General features: G+C 39.6%; 1 protein-coding gene across 1 annotated transcript in view; it reads right to left on the bottom strand.

Annotated features, from left to right (window-relative positions):
• Positions 1-6,208: 6,208 nt before the first annotated feature.
• The window catches only part of slc16a10 (solute carrier family 16 member 10), a 32,323-nt gene continuing 18,974 nt past the window's right edge, over positions 6,209-19,557 (bottom strand). The window contains exons 2-6 of the mRNA XM_023347581.1: positions 16,969-17,113; positions 15,184-15,604; positions 9,950-10,093; positions 9,522-9,750; positions 6,209-7,441 (exon numbers count right to left, since the gene is read on the bottom strand). Of these exons, the coding sequence (XP_023203349.1) occupies positions 7,215-7,441; positions 9,522-9,750; positions 9,950-10,093; positions 15,184-15,604; positions 16,969-17,113 (1,166 nt within the window). The 3' untranslated portion in view covers positions 6,209-7,214. The remainder of the gene's footprint in view (positions 7,442-9,521; positions 9,751-9,949; positions 10,094-15,183; positions 15,605-16,968; positions 17,114-19,557) is intronic.

Below are 19,557 nucleotides of genomic sequence, written 5' to 3'. Positions count from 1 at the left end.
CCCGGACCGTGCGCTGCTTCTCCAACAATAAACCCTGGATTACCAGCGACCTGAAGGCACTTTTAAACAAAAAGAAGATGGCTTTCAGGTCTGGAGATGAGGAGGAGCAGAGGAGGGTCCAGCGTGAACTCAGAGAGACACTGAGGACATGCAAGGACAACTACAGGAGGAAGCTTGAGTCCAAACTCGAGCAGAACAGTGGGAGAGATGTGTGGAAAGGAATGAAGCACATCGCTGGAATGAAGGGGAAGGACACACAGATATCTGGGGGCCGGGACAGAGCAAACCAGTTCAACCAGTTTTTCAACAGGTTCAGCTCACCTCCTGCTACTCCCATACCACCACCATCCCCCCACACATCCACACTGCCCCAAGTCGTTCAATCCACCTACCGGCATTCTTGAAGACCTGCTCCATCCAGCTAGCCCCTGTACTGGCACACATGTACAACCTGAGCTTGAGGCTGGAGAGAGTCCCGCTGCGGTGGAAGACATCACATGTGGTTCCTGTTCCCAAGAAGCCAAGGCCGGCCAACCCAGAGGACTACAGACCAGTCGCTCTCACATCTCATGTGATGAAGGTCATGGAGAGACTGGTCCTGGCCCAGCTGAGGCCTCAGGTGAGGACGTTTCTAGACCCCCTGCAATTTGCCTACCAGCCCCACTTAGGAGTTGACGATGCCGTCATCTTCCTGCTGCAACGAGCGCTGTCGCACCTGGATGGTGGAGGAAACACTGTGAGAATCACATTCTTTGATTTCTCCAGTGCCTTCAACACCATCCAGCCTCTGCTGCTGGGTGAGAAGCTGTGGGGGATGGGTGTCAACGACTCAGTGATCTCCTGGGTGACTGACCACTTGACAGTCAGGCCACAGTTTGTCCTGTCTGATGTGGTGGTCAGTGACGTAGGAGCTCCACAGGGAACTGTGCTTTCTCCCTTTCTCTTCACCCTGTACACCACTGATTTCCAGTACAACTCTGAGTCATGTCACCTACAGAAGTTTTCTGATGACTCAGCGGTTGTCGGGTGTATAGGGGACAGAGGGGAGGGGGAGTACAGGACACTGGTGGACAGCTTTGTGGAGTGGTCTGACCAGAATCACCTGAGGCTCAACATTAGTAAGACCAGAGAGATGGTGATTGACTTCAGAAGGAAGAAGATACCTTCACGGCCACTAAAGGTCAAAGGGGAAGTGGTGGAGGAGGTGGAGGATTACAAATACCTGGGAGTTGTAATCGGCAACAGACTGGACTGGGCATCTAACACTGACGCTGTGTGCAAGAAGGGGATGAGCAGACTCTATTTTTTAAGGAAGCTGAGATCCTTCAATGTGTGCAGCAAGATGTTGGAGACCTTCTATCACAGTGTTGTTGCCGGTGCCATCTTCTTTGCTGCTGTGTGTTGGGGAAGCAGCATCAGAGCCAGCGACTCTAATAGACTAGACAAAATCATCAGGAAAGCTGGCTCTGTACTGGGACTAAGGCTGGAGTCCCTGGAAACTGTGGTGGAGAGGAAGACATTGAAGAAGGTTCTGTCTATTATGGACAATAAACAGCACCCTCTCCACCACATAGTGGACAGACAGCGGAGCACCTTCTCACATAGACTGCTCCAGCTCCGCTGTCGTAGGGACAGATACAGGAAATCCTTCCTGCCACATGCCATCTCACTGTACAATAAAAGCTAAATCATTGTTCTGCACTAATCAGTCCAATTTCGCACAACTGCACTGTGGCACACTGCTGTACATATATTTACATATACATTCTGTTTCTGCATTTTTGAATCTTTGCAAGGTCTGCTCTAAGTTGCTTTTTATATTGACAGCATGTTATATTTTATTTTTATTTTGTCTACAATTGCTACTCAGTGGTGGTTGTTGTGTGTCTTGTCTCTATGCTGCTGTAACTGCGAAATAATTTCCCTGCTGGGATGAATAAAGTAATTCTATTCTATTCTATTCTAAAATTCATGGACAAAGAACAAGATGCAGAACTGAATAATATGATTAACAATTTGAAACTGATGGAAAACCCGTAATGTGTGTTTGTTGTTGTTGTTATTGTTTGTTTTTGTTTTTTATTGTTCTTTTTTTGTTTTTCATCCTCTCTGTAAGTATGGAAGCAACCTGGGTCGGCTTCTTCAAGTTGTTCAGGTTTGTGTACATCTGATGCCGATATCACATTTTTTTGTATATAGTGATAATAAAAAAACAACAACTTGTTGTTAAATAAATTGGCGACATCTAGTGTTTGGAGAAAACTTGTTTCCTTTTAATAATCCAAAACGTATCGAAAATAATGTTTTAGCTGTTAAATTAAGCCCTTTGGTTCTTACACATTACATTATACATTATGTATATGTTGAAAAAAAAAGATTTTCACCAGGTTTTAAAATTAGGCAATCCAAATGATAATAACATAACACCACTGCTAATAATAATTTAATAATAATCATCATGATAATAAGATATAACAAAGTCGGAGTCCATCGTTCTACAGAGAACAACATATAGTTGATAGTTATGCTATGACTGTTTGTCCGAGGATTCACCCAATGAAGCATCCATCCATCCATCCATCCATCCATCCATCCATCCATCCATCCATCCATCCATCCATCCATCCATCCACTGTATCTTTAATTTAAGTTGTTCGTGTTATAATAAGGGAGAGGTTGAGTGACATTAAATAAAATACAAGAATGTCTTTACTGCATATTTTAAACATGTAGTACATAAATATCTGATCAGGCATGTGAGTTGTGTGTTTTACATGGCGATGCATGTGGTAAAATGTGAACCATTTAGGAAAAGCTCACAGAAACATGTGGTTTCCATGTGAATCATCTTTCTGTACAAAAAGAAAAAAAAAGAATTGATCTGATGCAATTAATCGTAAGTATCATGTTTTCATTCACCGTCAGCAGAATGTCATAATTCACAGGAATAAATATTTGAAAATATGAATCTACATGAAATTAAGTTATATAATCTGTTTCACTGGTTGGATGGAGGTAATTAAATAAACACATTTTCAATAACAATCTAATTTACTGAATATGACTGTTGATGATGAAATAGATGAAGCTTGGAGCCCAGTGTTTTCATGATATACAAAGTGAGACAGACAGAAATAAAGCAAGAAGTCAAGAATATAATGAAAATCTTTTTTACTCTGTAAAACTGATATGTGACTGTGCTTACCACTGTAGTTTAACAGTAAAACCCAAGCACAGCCCTGTTGGTGTAGGTGACTCATGTTGGGATACATTTTGAATTTTTAATTCAGAACATTAAAAAAAAGAGAGAGAAGAATTTAAGACAAAAATATACAAAACTCAGACAAAGACAAAGCCAAATTCATATGTGCAGATATTCTGCTTAAGGCCAGTCGGCGGATTCAAGATTAGTAAACAATAAAAAGCCTAAAGCATTGTGGCTGATAAGAGCCCAGCATGACATGTAGATTTCTAAAAGACAGAAAGCACTTCTAAGAATTTGTCTCTTCATTGAAATATGTCTTTTTGAATGGCACATATTGTGTTTTGAAGCTTTTATGTAAAATCAGCTAGACAAAATGTGAAAATATGATATAAACAGCATAATAAAAGTTCCCAACTTTGCTGCAGCATTTAAGGCAGGCAAAAGCTCCATTCAGATAATGGTGCAATAAGCCAAGTGTAAAGTAAAAAGTCAGTTTTATTCAAAATATCTCTCTAGTTAGTAAACACCCATAAACTTCTCTCACTTATTGTATTAAATAAAGGTTTCTCTGGCTTTGTGCAGGAAGAGCTTCACAGCTCCGAGCTGCAGGGAGTTCGGACTCAGCTCTGTCTTCACTCACTTCCTGCTCCGCTGCAGGGCAGCCATGTTGCTCCAGGAAACTCGACATGGGGCATGGCACTACCAGCAGGTAGGCCTTAAAGAGTGAATGACAGCAGACAAACAGGACAAACGCACTCTCAGATAAACTCACTTCATCACACTTTGGTCTTCAGAGAACAAGGTAAAGGCTGCAGGTGAATGCTGACTGATTATGGCATTAAATTCCAACAAAAACAAGACACAAATAAATACAAGACATATTTTTCTCCTATATATTTCTTATATAACCAGATATACCTTATGCAAAGTTACTGATTAACTGGGCCTAGATCTCGTGATGGTCATATAGTTAATGTTTAAGTCCCAGGTCCACTCACCAGTGAGGGCATCTAAAACGATAAGATACTAGAGGTGAATAAGTAATAGCATTTTTACCAACTCATCATGCAGTCCGACTTTATGGGGTGTAAAATGATTTGATCCTCCATCCATGCAGGTAATCTGTGGGATGTTTTGGCAGCAGCTTTATGACCTGGACTTTGTGTTTTGTTTTGTTTTTTTATTACGTGTAAATTATTAGGATTTTGTAGCGACAGACTAGCACAAAGCAGTGCGTAATTGCAAGATGGAGAGAAAAATGATACAAGGCTTTTAAAATGTAGTCACATGTTAAGATCTGAATTCTCATTTAGTCTCATTTGGAATTTGCCAAATGAGATACAGCAAGCGTGTTGGAAAGTGCAGTGCACCTCACCCTGAATGCTCCACCCCCTCCGTGGAACATGGTGGTGGCTGCATAGTGCTGTGGGGAGGCTTTTGTGTTGGTCTGACGCATAAAATCCCAAGTAAATATATTGAAGGCCATGTTTGCTGTGTGACGTGGAGAAGTTGAAATAATATGGCGACTAACAAGGTGCTTTTGGGTTTTGAAGCTTTGCCCAAATCACAGCAAAAAAAACAAACAAACAAAAAACAATAATCGATACATTAGGTTATGTTAAGGCATGTAGAGAAAGATGAAGGCCACACTTTCATTCTGAATCACTATTCAATTCATAACAGTGAAGCAAAATTTAGCATTGATAAAGGAATAGTTCAACATTTAGGGAGCATCAAATGTCTTAATTGCTCACATTTAACACTGTGAAACTTCCTGAGTTAGTTCAATTCTGGTTATGTAGCATTTGGCAAACAGCCACCTTCTGTTTCCTGCTTTGTTTACATCTGTTAAAAATATACTTTAAAAAAACCCCATAACTTCATTTTAAAACTCTGAAAGGCAAACTAAAAGAGACGGTTGGCAATACTCTCCTGTTTTGGTTTGTGCTGTTAAAACCACCACCATCACCTGCGTGTCAGTCTGAAATGGAAACAGGAACTTCAAGAGCAGCTTACCTAGAAATGTTCGAGTGTCCTCACAGTTTCAATCATAAATTAACACAAACCTTCAAGATTTCTTAACAAATGTCCCTTTTAGATATTAATGACCCTGTTTTTGCAGCTCCTGCAAACTTTAAGACTCAGAAACATGGATGGATTACAGCCCCAAATCCAATGAAGTTGGGATGCTGTGTAAAACGTCACAATACAACAATATGCAAATCTTTTTCACCCAATATTCACTTGAATTCACAACACAGATATTTAATGTTCAACAGATTAACTATAGTGTTTTTGCAAATATTTACTTATTTGGAATTTGATTCCTGCAAAAATGTTCCAAAAACGTTTGGACAAGGGGCAGCAAAATATCAGGAAAGTTATGCATGCTCACAAAAATCTTCATTTGGAACATTTCACAGCTGAACAAGTTAGTTTGAAACAGGTGAGAGTCGTGATTGAGATTAAAGGGAGCATCCATCAAAAGACCCAGTCATTCATAAGCACTTTTTGAACAACTACGTGAGCAAATAATCCAACAGTTTCAGAACAACGTTCCTCAACGTACAATTCCAAGAAATTTAGGGATTTCAACATCTACTGTCCATAATATCATCAAAAGATTCAGAGAATCTGGAGAAATCTCTGCAAGAAAGCGGCAAGGCCAAAAGCCAACATTGAATCTCTGTGACCTTTGACCCCTCCTTCGCTACTCCACTAAAAACGGACATAATTTGGTAATTGATGTTACCACATGGGCTCAGGAACACTTCAGAAAAAACCATGGTAAACAAGTTTGACCTTGTTCTACATTACAAGGTAAAACTCTACCATGCCAAGCTAAAGTGACGTCATGCTTTATTATTTATCTTACATTATATGTAGAATTCCTAATTGCACTTTCTGAGCCCTTTGAAAGAAGACTCGTTGCAGTTTATTTTTAAATGTTTGACCAAAGTAGTCAACCTATTATTTATTTTTTTTTGTCAGTTTCAGTTTATTTATTATTTATTTTCCATTGGCTGTTCTACTCCTAATTGCACTGACTGAACAAATGAAAGTTGTTTTTCACATGTTGACCAGACTTGTGAAGCAACCAGTGTATGTAAGTGTGCTGTGCTGGTGAAGAGTTATCAAACAAATTTATAGTTCAGTCCATTCAGCCAGTTCTGTTCTGGTATTCTGTATCTGATCTGTATCGGCTGATACTAAACCTCAGATGTCTGTATGGGAATTGAAAATAGTCCATGGATAACTTGTACATCTGTGAAGGCAACGTTGATGCTAAGAGCTATATATGGATTTTGGAGCAACATGTATTACCATCCAAGCTACGTCTTTTTCAGGGACGTCCCTGCTTGTTCCAGCTAGACACACCAAGCCACGTTCTGCAGGTGTTACTGCTTTGTTCAGACTGTCCCAACGTTTTTGGAATGTGTTGAACAAATCAAATTCCAAATAAGTGAATATTTGCAAAGTTTATCTGTTTGATCAATAAATATATTGTCTTTGTAGTGAATTCAATTGAATATAGGTTGTAAATCATTATATTCAGTTTTTTTATGTTTTACCCAACATTATTGAAACTAGGGTTGTGGTTAAGAAGGAATCTTAGAAGCTGATTCATCTATAAAACAAAGCTCAACGTAAACTTGTTTAATCCTGTAAATGCTTGTTCTGAGCTATATGGCTACAGCTTCAGCTACAGCTATGGCTACAGGTTAAGCTGCAAGACAAGACTTTTGTACTTTGGTAAAGACACTGAGGACTGAAAGAGCAGCATTATAATGAGGTCTGCTGTCTGGAAAGAGATCAGGATCACGTCTATCTTGGAATTAGTTCAAACACTTTACCTTTGATATGTTGCATTGCTTTGGAATTTCATCATACTGAAGGCTAAAAAACAAAAAGGAACAGCATTTTAACACTGCCGGTCAGCACTGACCCCAGGCTGACCCAATGATTGTCTCTTTCAGTTTATTTTGGGGGGGCAGGCAGTGGAAAGGCCTTAGAGGACAGAATCTCCTATTTTGTTCTTTGCATCTTCCTGGGCCTTCTCAAGCTCTATCATCTTCTGGTTGGCATCATACTCTTTGCTCAGACCCTCCTTTTGCTTCCTCCTGTTCCTGGCCTCCACCCATGGTATAAGACACAACACAATCCCTCCAATGATCGGGGGGATGCCTGCCAGGTAGAAGGCCATGTCATAGCTGCCCAGTTTGTCCCTCAGGAACCCTGCAAAACAAAACAGGAGGTTGCACGGGTGGAAAGATGGCAGCAAATTTAGCCTCAAATGGCAAAATTAAAATTAAAATGAAAGGAAAGAAAATTTAACAATCACCCTCGTGTACACATTACCCTTCTTGATTTCTTCTATGCTACAGTTAGTTCCCCACAGAGGAGTCTGCTGTGAATGCTCAGGCTAGTTAGCATGGCCACCGATGACAGTAGATTAACAGTTTTCCTGTATAGTAAGTCCCCCCCCACACACACACACAGACACACACAAACAAGCCTGATTGACAGCACTGAGATCCTCCTCCTGGCTCTGATTGGTTGTTTCTGATCAGGAGGATTTCTGCAGATGGCAGTAGAACCACAGGGTTGAGGCAGAGGAGTTTGATATTTCACTGTCTGTCTCATGTTACACTGTATCAGCAATGTCAGTTTTTTGTATTACGCCATAATCTAAATAACGGCAAATACTCGCTACAGATAACATTATTACAATTCTAATAATCAATTTGCATAACTACCAACAGCAAGAATATTGCTTATTTTAATCTTTATTTTATTTTTTTGTTTATTTTTATATTTTTATACATATACATTTTTTACACATGGGTCTTTACATACAGTAAGAATCTCATAGCTCTCAATAATTATAAATAATCCCAAAAATGTAAACTAAGCCTCAAAGGTTAAGTCTTTTTAGGAATCCTCACTGACATTCTCATCTCTTTTCTTAATAACAAGATTATAAAACAACTTTCAGAACCATTCAGGGTTCTGAACTGAACCGCCAGAGTAATGATGAGAACATCCAGCGCTGTTCTCTTTGCATGAACCATCAAATCTGGGAGACAGATTGAAAATACAAAAAGAAGAACTTTTTGTATTGCAGGAGGGAGCGGTGATTTAAAACAGCGTTTTTCAAAGTTTTGGCCACCAAGGGGCGCTATAGGGGAGCCTCAGAAAGATGAAGTAAAATATTGTGGGAAGAAAATGGAGTCCATTACATTTTTAAATCAGAAATTGTAATTGTTTTTATAAATGTAATCTGCTTTTAAATCAATATTCTAAAATATAAGTTACAATAACTAATTCAAGATGGAGATAGAAGATAGAAATTGTCATTATTGTCCCGCAGAGGAGATTCATGTGTAGAATCCACGCTCAAAATAAAAAATAAAAGCATCTGTGATGCTAAACGGTAACATTTTTCTTTTATTTGCAAAAACCATTTTGATATATTTTGTAGGATTTACTTATACTTTGTGTACAATTCATGTTAACTTGAATGACTGGCGTGGAATTGTTCTTTTTCACTTTGACAACTCAGGACATGATTTGATTTGTATTAAAGGCGTTCTTTCAAGAAGGTTCCTAAAAATATTATTTGCACTTTATAAACTAGGTTAAAATCCTGTCTTTTTTGGGGAAGGTCATGAGCAACAAATTCAACTTTTTTTTTGTTAGACCATGTTATAACAAATATAAGCTTAAAAAAATTCTAAACTTTGACCATAGCTTTTGGAAGAACGTGCCAGAAAATCAGTAATTTTAGGCTGCAAAAATCACATTAAACAAAGCAACACTCTGGAGGGACTGACCAGTCTAAGGCCAGGTTGATTTGAATAACTGCATTTTTAAAATTATCTGATCAGATTTTTATTATCTGATATTAAAATTTGTTTAATGATCTGAGATGTGACAAAAATTGAATAGAACTACTTTTTCACTGTAACTATCTGTGTAACAGCCTTCAGGTTTAGAACAACCGAGGTGGAATAGACACCAGACGGGGCAACAGGCCTAAAAATAAGTGACAAGTATCTCAGTGCTCTATAAGCAGCCTGGTAACTGAGCTGCATTAGATTGCTGCACTAATTCTCTCTGGCTGACAGGGAGGAGCAATCTATTTCCAGAGGAGTGAGGGAAGTCCCAACATAACACCGAAGATGTTAAAAGTGCATCAGCACCAGCAGGGCGACTGCTTCAAAGACTAGCAAAAGATCATAAATCACTTTATTTCTGGTTTAAGCTTGTCTCTTAAGAAAACATGTCCTCAATTCATCCTGCCTTCCTGTTTTACCTGCAATTGGGGGACCTGCAACCATGGGAACGGACATCAGGCCGAGCAGGAAGCCGATAGCCTGGGAGACATCTTTGGCTCCGACCAGCTCGAAGGCGATGGGTGCCATAATGCAGATGAAGCAGCCGTCAAAAAGCCCCATCAGCAGGCACACGCCGATCAGCCCTCCAAAGATGTTGCACAGCGGGATCATCATGGACATGACGCCGATGATCAAGAACGAAAGGACCTGCAGCAGGAGATTGTTTTACACTTACAAATTCAGGGAAAAAGAATTTTGTATCGCCTAAAACTTGCTGTCTTCAATTCATGATAGCTTATTGTCATAAACCTACATGTTTTTTGAATGTCTTTTTGCACTTCTTTTCTCCCTCTTTAAGATCTCACTGCATGATCGTGATCATGACGCCTTCTGTCAGAGGCCTCACCTGCAGGAACACTTTGTTGGATCCCTTCACAAAGTCCGCCACGCTGCCGAAGATGAACCGGCCCAGGCAGGACGTGATGCCGATGCACAGCAGCAGGATCTCTTTGTTTGTGTCTGGCCCAAAGCGCTCCTCCACGTAGCTCATCTGAGCATGACAAGTGGAACAGATGAGAACGACATATTTACATTCAAAAAACTCAATCAGAGTCAAAACAGGGGTCTTCAAAGTGCGGCCCAGGGGCCATTTGCGACCCATTGACTAATCCTGTGTGGCCCGCCAGAACAGGTTGAGATCTTTTTTGTCTTTTTTTTTTTTTAATTAGAGCAAAAATAATACAGATAAAATAACATTTTCTACGATGGAAAATATTAAGCACAACACAAAGTATTTGTCTTAACAACCGTGTTTTCTAGTTTCTCTTTCTTAACAAAGTAAATAAGACCACATATATTAACTGACTTATAAACAGACTTTAGAGAACCCAAATCTGCTTCTATTGAATTTAGTAAACCTTGCTTAATACTAGAATCATTTTAAAGAGAGAATGACACGAATCCTGTTTGTATTGCTGAGAACAGTCCGAATGTTTTCTGCTATTTTATTTTTCATCTGAGCCCAGAAGAATTAGAAAACTGAATGTCTTTCTTTGAGTAACGTGAGCTTTTTTAAGTTTTGGATCTATAATGATTTAAACTTCCTTTACAAAAAAAACCCCTGACTTCTTTACTTCTTTAATTAGAATTATTGTATGCTTATTTTATTATTGAGCAGCAAAAAATAAAAAAAAATACTATAATTTCTTTGTAGTCTCAGAATTCTTTTGGGCCTGTGGGTACTTTTGACGTGATCATTTTGGCCCACGTGACAAAACTGTTTGCACACTACGTGTTAAAACAATGCAGAAATAGAATCTTGCAACTTAGGGAGTAATTTAGTCCAGCAGTGACTTTTTAAAACTCCTGCAGCAAGTAAAATATGTCACCTCTCCAGTAAAAGGTGACAGCTATTATAACCAGCTATTATAAACTGGTTATAATAGATAGAAGGTGACTTTGAAATCGGAGAGATTTGGAGACATGTTGCAAATAAGAAAGTGCCATTCAAGACTTGGAGTGCTGGCAGAGAATAACTGCTGAAACAGAATTAAAATATTCTTTAACAAAGAATGCACTGGAGGGTGTGGAACCAGTTCATTGCATCGTTTGCCTTTATTCAGCCAGATTTGTTTCATCACCTACATCATACAATCACACATAAATGTCACATTAAAAAAGAAACCGGTTTTTAAGTGATTTTTCATGTTGTCATCTAGACTCTTGAGGTCCACTACTGCACACTGTTGGACCATAAAAGTAGTGCAGTCATGTTCTCTCTACTGTTTTAGAATCAGATAGTGAGCTGCTAACTCAGTGGTTCTTAACCTGGGTTTGATTGAACCCCAGGGGTTCGATGAGTCGGTCTCAGGGGTTCGGCGGAGCCTCTGCTGCAGAGGTAAAGACACACTTGTGTAAAGTCGTGATGACATGCCCCGCTTGGCCATCACTTGCTGCAGAGGATCATGTTACATTGCTCAGCCAATCAGTGCTGTGGGGAATTTAGTGTGCGCAGTATCAGCGGCTGTCGTAGTTGTACGTCGCGTGGTTTCTTTCTTAATATTTTAATCCATACTAAATATGTCGAGCAAAAAAAGAAGAAAATGAACAGACTTTGCTCTGAAGATGCAGTTGCCAAGGTGAAGCCACGCCTCTCTGAACTGGTCTCCCAAAGACAACAGCAGAAGTCACACTGATTTACAGGTATGTCATTTGTGCAATACTTTATTCTGGCCCCAAAACAGTATTTTATGGATTCAAAATGACAAAAAACTAATTAAATTTTAAAAAATTAAGAAAAATTTTTTTATTCTGTGAAAAAAAATCCTAATTTATTTTTAATTAGTAAAATAATAAAAAAAATATTTTTTGGGGGCCAGAATGAAGTAATACTGTAACTTGCTGTGAGTTCATGGTTTTGTTCTTTGAGCAAAGGTGACGTTCATGCACAGCTCATTTTGTGCACCAGCAAAAAAACATATACCTATGTCTTGAATTTTGAAAAAAAAATTTTTTATTTATCACTAAAGAAGGGTTCGGTGAATGCGCATATGAAGCTGATGGGTAAAAAGGTTAACCTCATAAAAGGTTAAGAACCACTGTGCTAACTACTTCTACCTCCAGTCATGCACCAACAGTCCAGCTCAAAGAGCCCGTCTGTCTGCAGCCCTCTGCAGGTCTCACATCCGTTTGCGACGACCTCCGGCTGACTTACTGTCTCCATCGAAGTACAACAAGATGCTCTGTGTTTGCAGCTTTTCTGCTCAGAGGCAGCTACATGCTGCAGACCTAACGGGATGCTCAGTGGGGGTGTGTGTGTTGATGAGTTACATCAGCAGAGTAACTCATGATACAGAAACTATTCTGAGACTGAACCCACAGGGAAGAAACAGACAAAGACAGCAGATGCGTCCGACTTTCCAACCGGATGGATGGTTTCTTGGTTTCAGTCTTTGCCATTTCATTCTGAAACTTCTCTTTCACTGATGTGCTTTTCTTCATTCACTGAATAGAATTAAAAATTCCTCTCCTCTCATATAAAGTTGTTAATAATTAATCCCCGGATGTTCCCAACGCAGCCCTTGGCTCTCAGACTGCAGGTTTAGTGATTTCTAGAGTTTCTTTTTAAAACTTGAACATGACACAGATCCTTCATAGTTACAAAAGCTCAGGTAATCATTGATCACTTTCCTCACGCTGCTATTTTCTCCTTCTGCTGTCCTGTTGTCTGCAGTTTATGTCAAACATGTCCGTTCCACATCATTTACAAGCTGCTTTGCACATGTTGTTTGCTTAATGTCTCCTTCAGCACATTGACCAGTATGCTTATTCATTTGACAGTTATTCATAGTTGTTTGACTTCTTTTTAAAGGTTAAAATAAAAGTATTTATATTCAGCCTTTTTTCTTCTGATTCTTGTTTCAAGTAGGTAAAATAAAGAAACAAATCAATCATTACTCATATTCACCGATATGAAGCACTAATATCGTGATACATTTTTCAGCCATATCAGCCGGCCCTAGTTCAGCCCTTCAGTACGAAGCAAAGTGTAGAACAGAGGGCTGGTTTTTACCAAATGATTAAACTGAATGGAATTTCAAATGGAAATGTATTTGCTTGGCATGCAAGTCGCCCGTGTTTCAAATTTTGGCCCCCTGAATGTTTGAACTTAACATTCCTGCTCTAACAGCGCCACCGAGGTGTTTCACATCACTAGTATTTGCTTCTTTTTTTTTTTTTTTACATAATTTTTATTAAAATTTACCAAAAAAATTATGTAAAGGTTTTACTTCTCAGCTCTCAATCTTTGTTTATATGACCTGAATTTGTCAGTACAATTAAAAGTGTTTGTCGGCCTCATGCGGAGCCGTATTGTAATGCTGCCAAACTCTGTGAGGTGCCAGTGACTCCGGTTAGCGGTTAGCATGAGCACTATTGGTCATGGACTCAGCAGGTCTAGTCTGACGGAAGAGAAAGTTGAGGAAAGTCAACATAGAATGAAACAAAGACGACACCAAATACTATTAACCCTCTATGGCATGACTTTTTATTTTTGTGGGGAAGAATTATTTTCCTGCATTCTTTGGGAGCTTGGTGGTCCCTAATTACATGTCAATCATAAAATCGGACTCTGACACCTCCTGGAACCAGATTTGGGTTTGTTGCCTCAGGGTAACATTGGTCTAGAACACCAAGATTGTCTACACTGATTATGAGAAATGAAATACAAATCAAACAAAAACTATATTCATAAAAAAACTTTTTTTTGGACAAAAATATGTCAAAAATCATGCCCCCCAAAAAATAAAATAAAGGAGCAATGTGAGGTACAGCTATGTGGTTTGTTGCCTGAGGGCAACGCCATGCCATAGAGGGTTAAAAACAGCAGGCAGGATTCTGTTGTCAAGCTCAGGTGTCTGCTCAAAAACTCAATGGGAATTTATCCTTCCTGATCCCACAATTTTACTGCAGCTTCTGCCAGAACGTCTGTACAGGAAGGTCATGGGAGCAGGAGCTCACCCACTACTTGTTTTCTTCAGACACATGGATAATGCATCAGCTCAGATGCATTACTGATGTGATCGTTTGTGTTAGGTTTCCCAGGTGACCCTCAACCTTCTTCCCCTCTCAAACTTTTTTTTTGTCTCCCAGGCATCCTCATGACAGCTAAGGGTTAATAACTGCAGGTTCAGGTTAGTGCTTGAACCTGACACTGTGAGTCATTCCATTACTTCAGTAAAATCAATTGTGCAAGAGAAGGATTAGCTCATTTTTCCCCTTTTTACAGACAATCTGCCCTGACACTTAAAGCAACCAGACCCACCCCTACATACACTACACACAGATAATGCCTGGCAGTCCTCTCTTTCCTGTAGCTAACAAAGTGCCATGTGACTGGGGTGATTTTCCTTCTCAAGATGACAAAGAAACTGTGGGTCTTTCTGAGAGTACAGGGGATGAACGGCTGCTGCGGCTACAAGGCCAGCATTGGTGCTGAGGCCGCAGCTTCGCCCCCGTGGCGACCCAGTCTGAGTAGCCGACACTAGAGAAGTGTTGTGAAAACACAGCTGATCTCCTTCAAATAACAAAGTCTTGGTGTCCAAATAAACAGAACCCCCCACCCCTGAGGCTCTCCAGAACGTCCAGGCCCTTCTCCTTCACGGCCCTCCTGAGAGTGTGTTTACTTCAAGTCAGCCTGTTTCTTCTTCAAGCAGAGATAAAATAATCACTTACGACTAACAGTAGATCATAGGACTGAGGTAAACAATACGTTTGATTCCATTGATCAAACAATCAAATACTCTTTCAGAACAATTCAAGGCTCTAAACAGACTTCAGATGACAAGGCTTCTTGTAAAGGTTTGGGTTTCCATTAATCATAAAACTGGACAAGTTGAAATTATGAAAATAAATTTACTTACTGGGAACATGCAAATTATGATTAAAAAAAATCACTGTCTATAATTTCCCCCAAATCACTGCGTACGCAGCTAGTAGCAACCACAAGCATGTTAGGAAAAAGAAGGCAGCATGCACACATGAAGTGATGGAGATACACTTAACTGAGGTGTTGACTATTTTGTGTTAATACAATGGCTGCATATGAAAATTTGGTCAACACTACAAGGAAACAGAACTTACCAGATGGACGTATGGTACATAGTACCCATAAAGAGCAGCAGGTATTCCAAAGGCCCAAATACGGTATCCCACAGACTTCCAGATGTTCATGTTGAAAATCCGACTCAGACGGAATCCTGTTTGGGTCTCGGCAGGTTTGGCTGGCAGCAGGGGCTTGTAGGTGAAGCCGGCTAGTATCAGTACAAACATGAGAATGCAGAAAACACGCAGAGTGTTTTGCAGGCCCACTTTCTCCAGCAGCTGTGACAGAATGAAGGGCAAGGTGACGGTGAAGATGCCGCTGCCGGCCGTCACAATGCCGTTCACCAGGCCCAGGCGCTTCTTAAAGTAGTGACCCAGGATGACCAGGCTGGGCTGGTAGGCAAAGGAGCAGCCGCAGGCGAACACGACGCCATACGTGAAATACATCACATTCAGGCTCCTGTGGGGTAAGACAGACCAAATTCAACTCAAAGGAAAACAGTATACGTCAGCCCTGAAGCTGACACATACTTATCATGGTCATCTTATCATCCTATCATGGTGTATCTAAAAACATGCCTTGGGTTTGACCTGGTCTTCCCAGTGAGAGTCCAACTAGCGGTGGAAACGCTGTCCTGAATACATGGAATTTAAAACAGCGTACCAACCCAAGCCGCTCCGCTCAGTGGAAACTAGGCAATAGTTTGACACTAACAGGATCTCGTTACTAGTTCCTGCTCACCAGTTTTTTTTGTGTGCGTCATAGTGGGGCATTTTCTAAAGGGTTACTAATCATTACATGCATCCCTTCCCCATAATGAATATGCACCAAATAAAAACAGTTGTGTATCAAACAGAACCAAACTGAGCTTTATTTCAATTTATTTGCATTTTAGTTATAATACATGGCTTAGATTAATCCAGAAGCTCATTTTGCCAAACACATTAGGTCGAACAGAAATAACACAAAAAGAATTCATTTTTCAGATTTTACTGTAATGAGGTGTCAGGATATATCAAGTGCTGAACTTCAAATAGATTTTTTTAAAATCCAAATTGGGGTGAAAAGATCAGAGTTCTGGCCTTTGAAAATAACTTGGCACTAGTAGAATGATCTGCCCTATGCACTGTCCTGTGCAGAAGTTGGCTGCCAGCCTACCCAGGGTTTTGTGAAAGCCTCTTTAAAAAGTCACCTGATAAGCAGTAATTCAGCAGTTTTATTACTTATTCAGTGCACCTAAAACTGATAACGCTGCAGCTTTGTTGCCTCACATGCAGATGAGCATGAGTTACAGCACAGTGTTAGTGCAAAGACACCAAGCTACAAAGAAGGAAATCTAAAAGCAGGGAATTTATTGAACTGGTATAAAATGGAGCTAATAATGGATCATTTTAGTTGGTTAGACTGAGGTGAGGTTAAGAGGAAACAATGATTGGAATATTTTTTTTCGTATTTGGACATTTCCATATTTTTGTTCATCCTAACTTCATCTGGTTAGACAACCGGCTGAGGAGGGCTAAGAGAACGTCAAACAATATTACTTTTACAGAGATAAAACACAGAATGTGTGTACAACCCATTAGTACTGGATATGTGACTGTAATCACATATCCAGTTACCTAAAAAAACTATTTATACACAACTATTGCACATTCTACATGCTAAAATCACAACCCTCCATGTATTTTAATGAGACAAACACAAAATAATGTAGAGCTGTCAGTCAGAACAAAACTTATGCAAAGTTTTCATTTGTAATCTGCCCCAAAATAAAACCCCACATCACCATCTCAATGTGATGATAAACTTCCTAACTTCCTTACTTGACGAAGGAGCTGGCCAGGAGGCCGACCAGGCCGACAGCAGCGCCACCTACTGCAGTAATCCTACAGCCGAAGATGTCTGTGAAGATGCTGACAATGGGGGAGCAGAAGAAGATCATCCCCATGGAGAGGGAGCCCACCCATGCTGAAAGAGACACACATAGAGCAAATATGAATAAATCATATTCCTAAAAGGTGTAAGGCAAAAGAACATGTAGAAGTAAGTAAAGTAAAATTATGTTTTTTGCTTTTGTATCCTAACAAACAGAAATCAGAAGGAGCATTCACATTTTTCATCTTCGATTTCAATGAATGATCATGTTTATTAAACTATGTTGTTTTGACAAGATGTTTTATTTTGATTGGATGTTTGGAAAGTATAAATTATTTTGAGTTTTTATTTCTTTTTTTCCTGTTCTGCAGGTCAAAGAAACAGGCTAAAAATATATACTACTTTTATTACTTCCTTTTCATTAACTCCACAGAAACTAAAGACTCACTTTTTAAAATTGTAATATATCAGCAACGATGTTTTAAGATGCATATTGAGTCTAGTAAAAATGATCTTTTGGCAGTTTTAGCAGAGCTGAAGTTGCCTCCATCAGAGGAAACATCTGCACTGTGGCTGTTTGCTTGGTCAGCAGCATCATGTGAGCCTAAAGTTAAACAGCACTGAGTCATTGTGCAGCAGATCCGTCTGTATAGACACAGGGAACAGACTTAAAGCCCTGCAGAAAGGCCAGTTCTAAACAGCACAGAAAAAAATGATTGAAAGAGTTTCAAAATAAAACTCGTTGAATCATTTCAATCAGTTTGTATTTCTGAAAATTTACTTAAAAATTGGGGGAAATCAGCAGATGGTGCATTTAGATAGAAAGAACTTTGTAACCATCAGTGTTTCCAGTGGTACCACACAGCCTTCCAGCCTACAGTAGGAAGGTTAACATGTCTAGTTGTTATTCTCAGATCTAACCTCAGTCAAATGAAACCTGTGAGAATAAAAAAAGCAGCTGGAGGCAGGAGGTTGTGGAGGGGGGTTCTCATCTGCTTCATATGTGAGTAATTACAGACCACTGAGAGAAACTCCGGTTTCTGAGCTGTTGTCTGATTGACTGATGTCTTTAATCTCTCTGAATCCTTATCTCACCCCATGCGATTAAAGAGCTCCACCTACTCAATGCTGACGGTATGAGGCTTAGCAGAAAAACACCCTAACAGGACTAATTACACAGCAGCTTACCTCAAAAGTCCAACCGAAGGAAACATGCAAAAATTCAACAGCCAATCACTCAGCAGTTTTATGGGTGTTTTTTAGGTTCATTTTTAAACAAATATTTGAGAAAAGTTTTAATTTTTGCTTAGAGGTCACAGAAGTACTTATTGACTCGTCCTAGTCAGGTCATCCATGTAAAACAATTTAAAGAGATTCACTTCAAAGATTGAAAAGTTAAAGTTTTCCATAAGGGTCAAGTTCAGACAAAGTTTACATTTTACAGCGTCTATATGTTAAAAGCTCTGAGAGAGAGATCCAGCAAGGTGTGGGGCTTCTGCTGTCCTGGGCAGAGAAAGAAGAATAAACTACAACAGTCATTGGTGGTCGTCTGTAAATCTGAAAATAGTTGTAACTGATGACAATGATTTTGTTTACATCTGTAATTTTTTCATGAAGTAAAATACAGCTTTTGACTGGATCAAAACACTCTGTCATTAAGGACATCAATCACCGAAGCATTTTTAGGAGATATTTGGACTCTTTTATCTATCCTGAATTCAGGTTTGACTTGTGCAACAAAATCATGTCATCATCTCAGCCTTCGTTTCAAAATGATCTGAACCTTCTCATTTGGTGGATGGTTGGGATTGTTGAAAGCCAATGAAGCATACCTAGTGCCTTGAAAAACCCCTTGAATTACTCGACAGTTTGTAAGGTGAACACCAGTCTCAGTGCTGCCTCTAACAGGATTTCAACCTGGACTGTGTTGGATTTAGCTCCTATCTGCTCTGACAGATTCCTTGTCTCTGCTCAAGTGATGATCTTGCCACCACCATGTTTCATTGTGAAAATGGTGTATTCAATGTAAAGTTTCTGCCACATGCAAGCAAAAACGTTTCATATTGGCTACCTCTCATCCAGGCCAACTTGTTTTCTGTCGCTCTTTGATGGATGGATTGTGGAAAACTTTAAACAGGGTTGGGTTTAAACAGTTGTGCCATCCTTTCGTTGAACAGACCTTTGTGAGATGTTCAATGCTTTGCTTTTAGGGCCTAACTTTCCTTTGAACTTTTCCACAACGTTCTCCCTGTCTGTTGTGTTTCTCAGTCTTCGTGATGCTGGTTGTTCTCTAATCAGTCGCTCTTGTTTTTCATGATACCACTTTCACAGGAATTCATGCAAAGTCAGCAGACCCCAGGCATATTTTTGCATAATTGAGTTCATTGCGAATTTCAAACGCATTGGGTTTAAGAGACTCCCACCTGGTAATATTTCTTACATCTACTAAACTACTTCTCAGCTTTGCTTGATATCAAGTTATTTGCTGCGTTTGAGTTGTACTCAAAACTGGGAAATTCCAACTAGGAAGTTGTAAC

The sequence above is a fragment of the Xiphophorus maculatus genome, chromosome 15 (assembly GCF_002775205.1).
Source record: "Xiphophorus maculatus strain JP 163 A chromosome 15, X_maculatus-5.0-male, whole genome shotgun sequence".
Taxonomy (NCBI): Eukaryota; Metazoa; Chordata; class Actinopteri; order Cyprinodontiformes; family Poeciliidae; genus Xiphophorus; species Xiphophorus maculatus.
The sequence above is the reverse complement of the archived record's forward strand: the minus strand, read 5'-3'. Positions and strand labels throughout refer to the sequence as shown.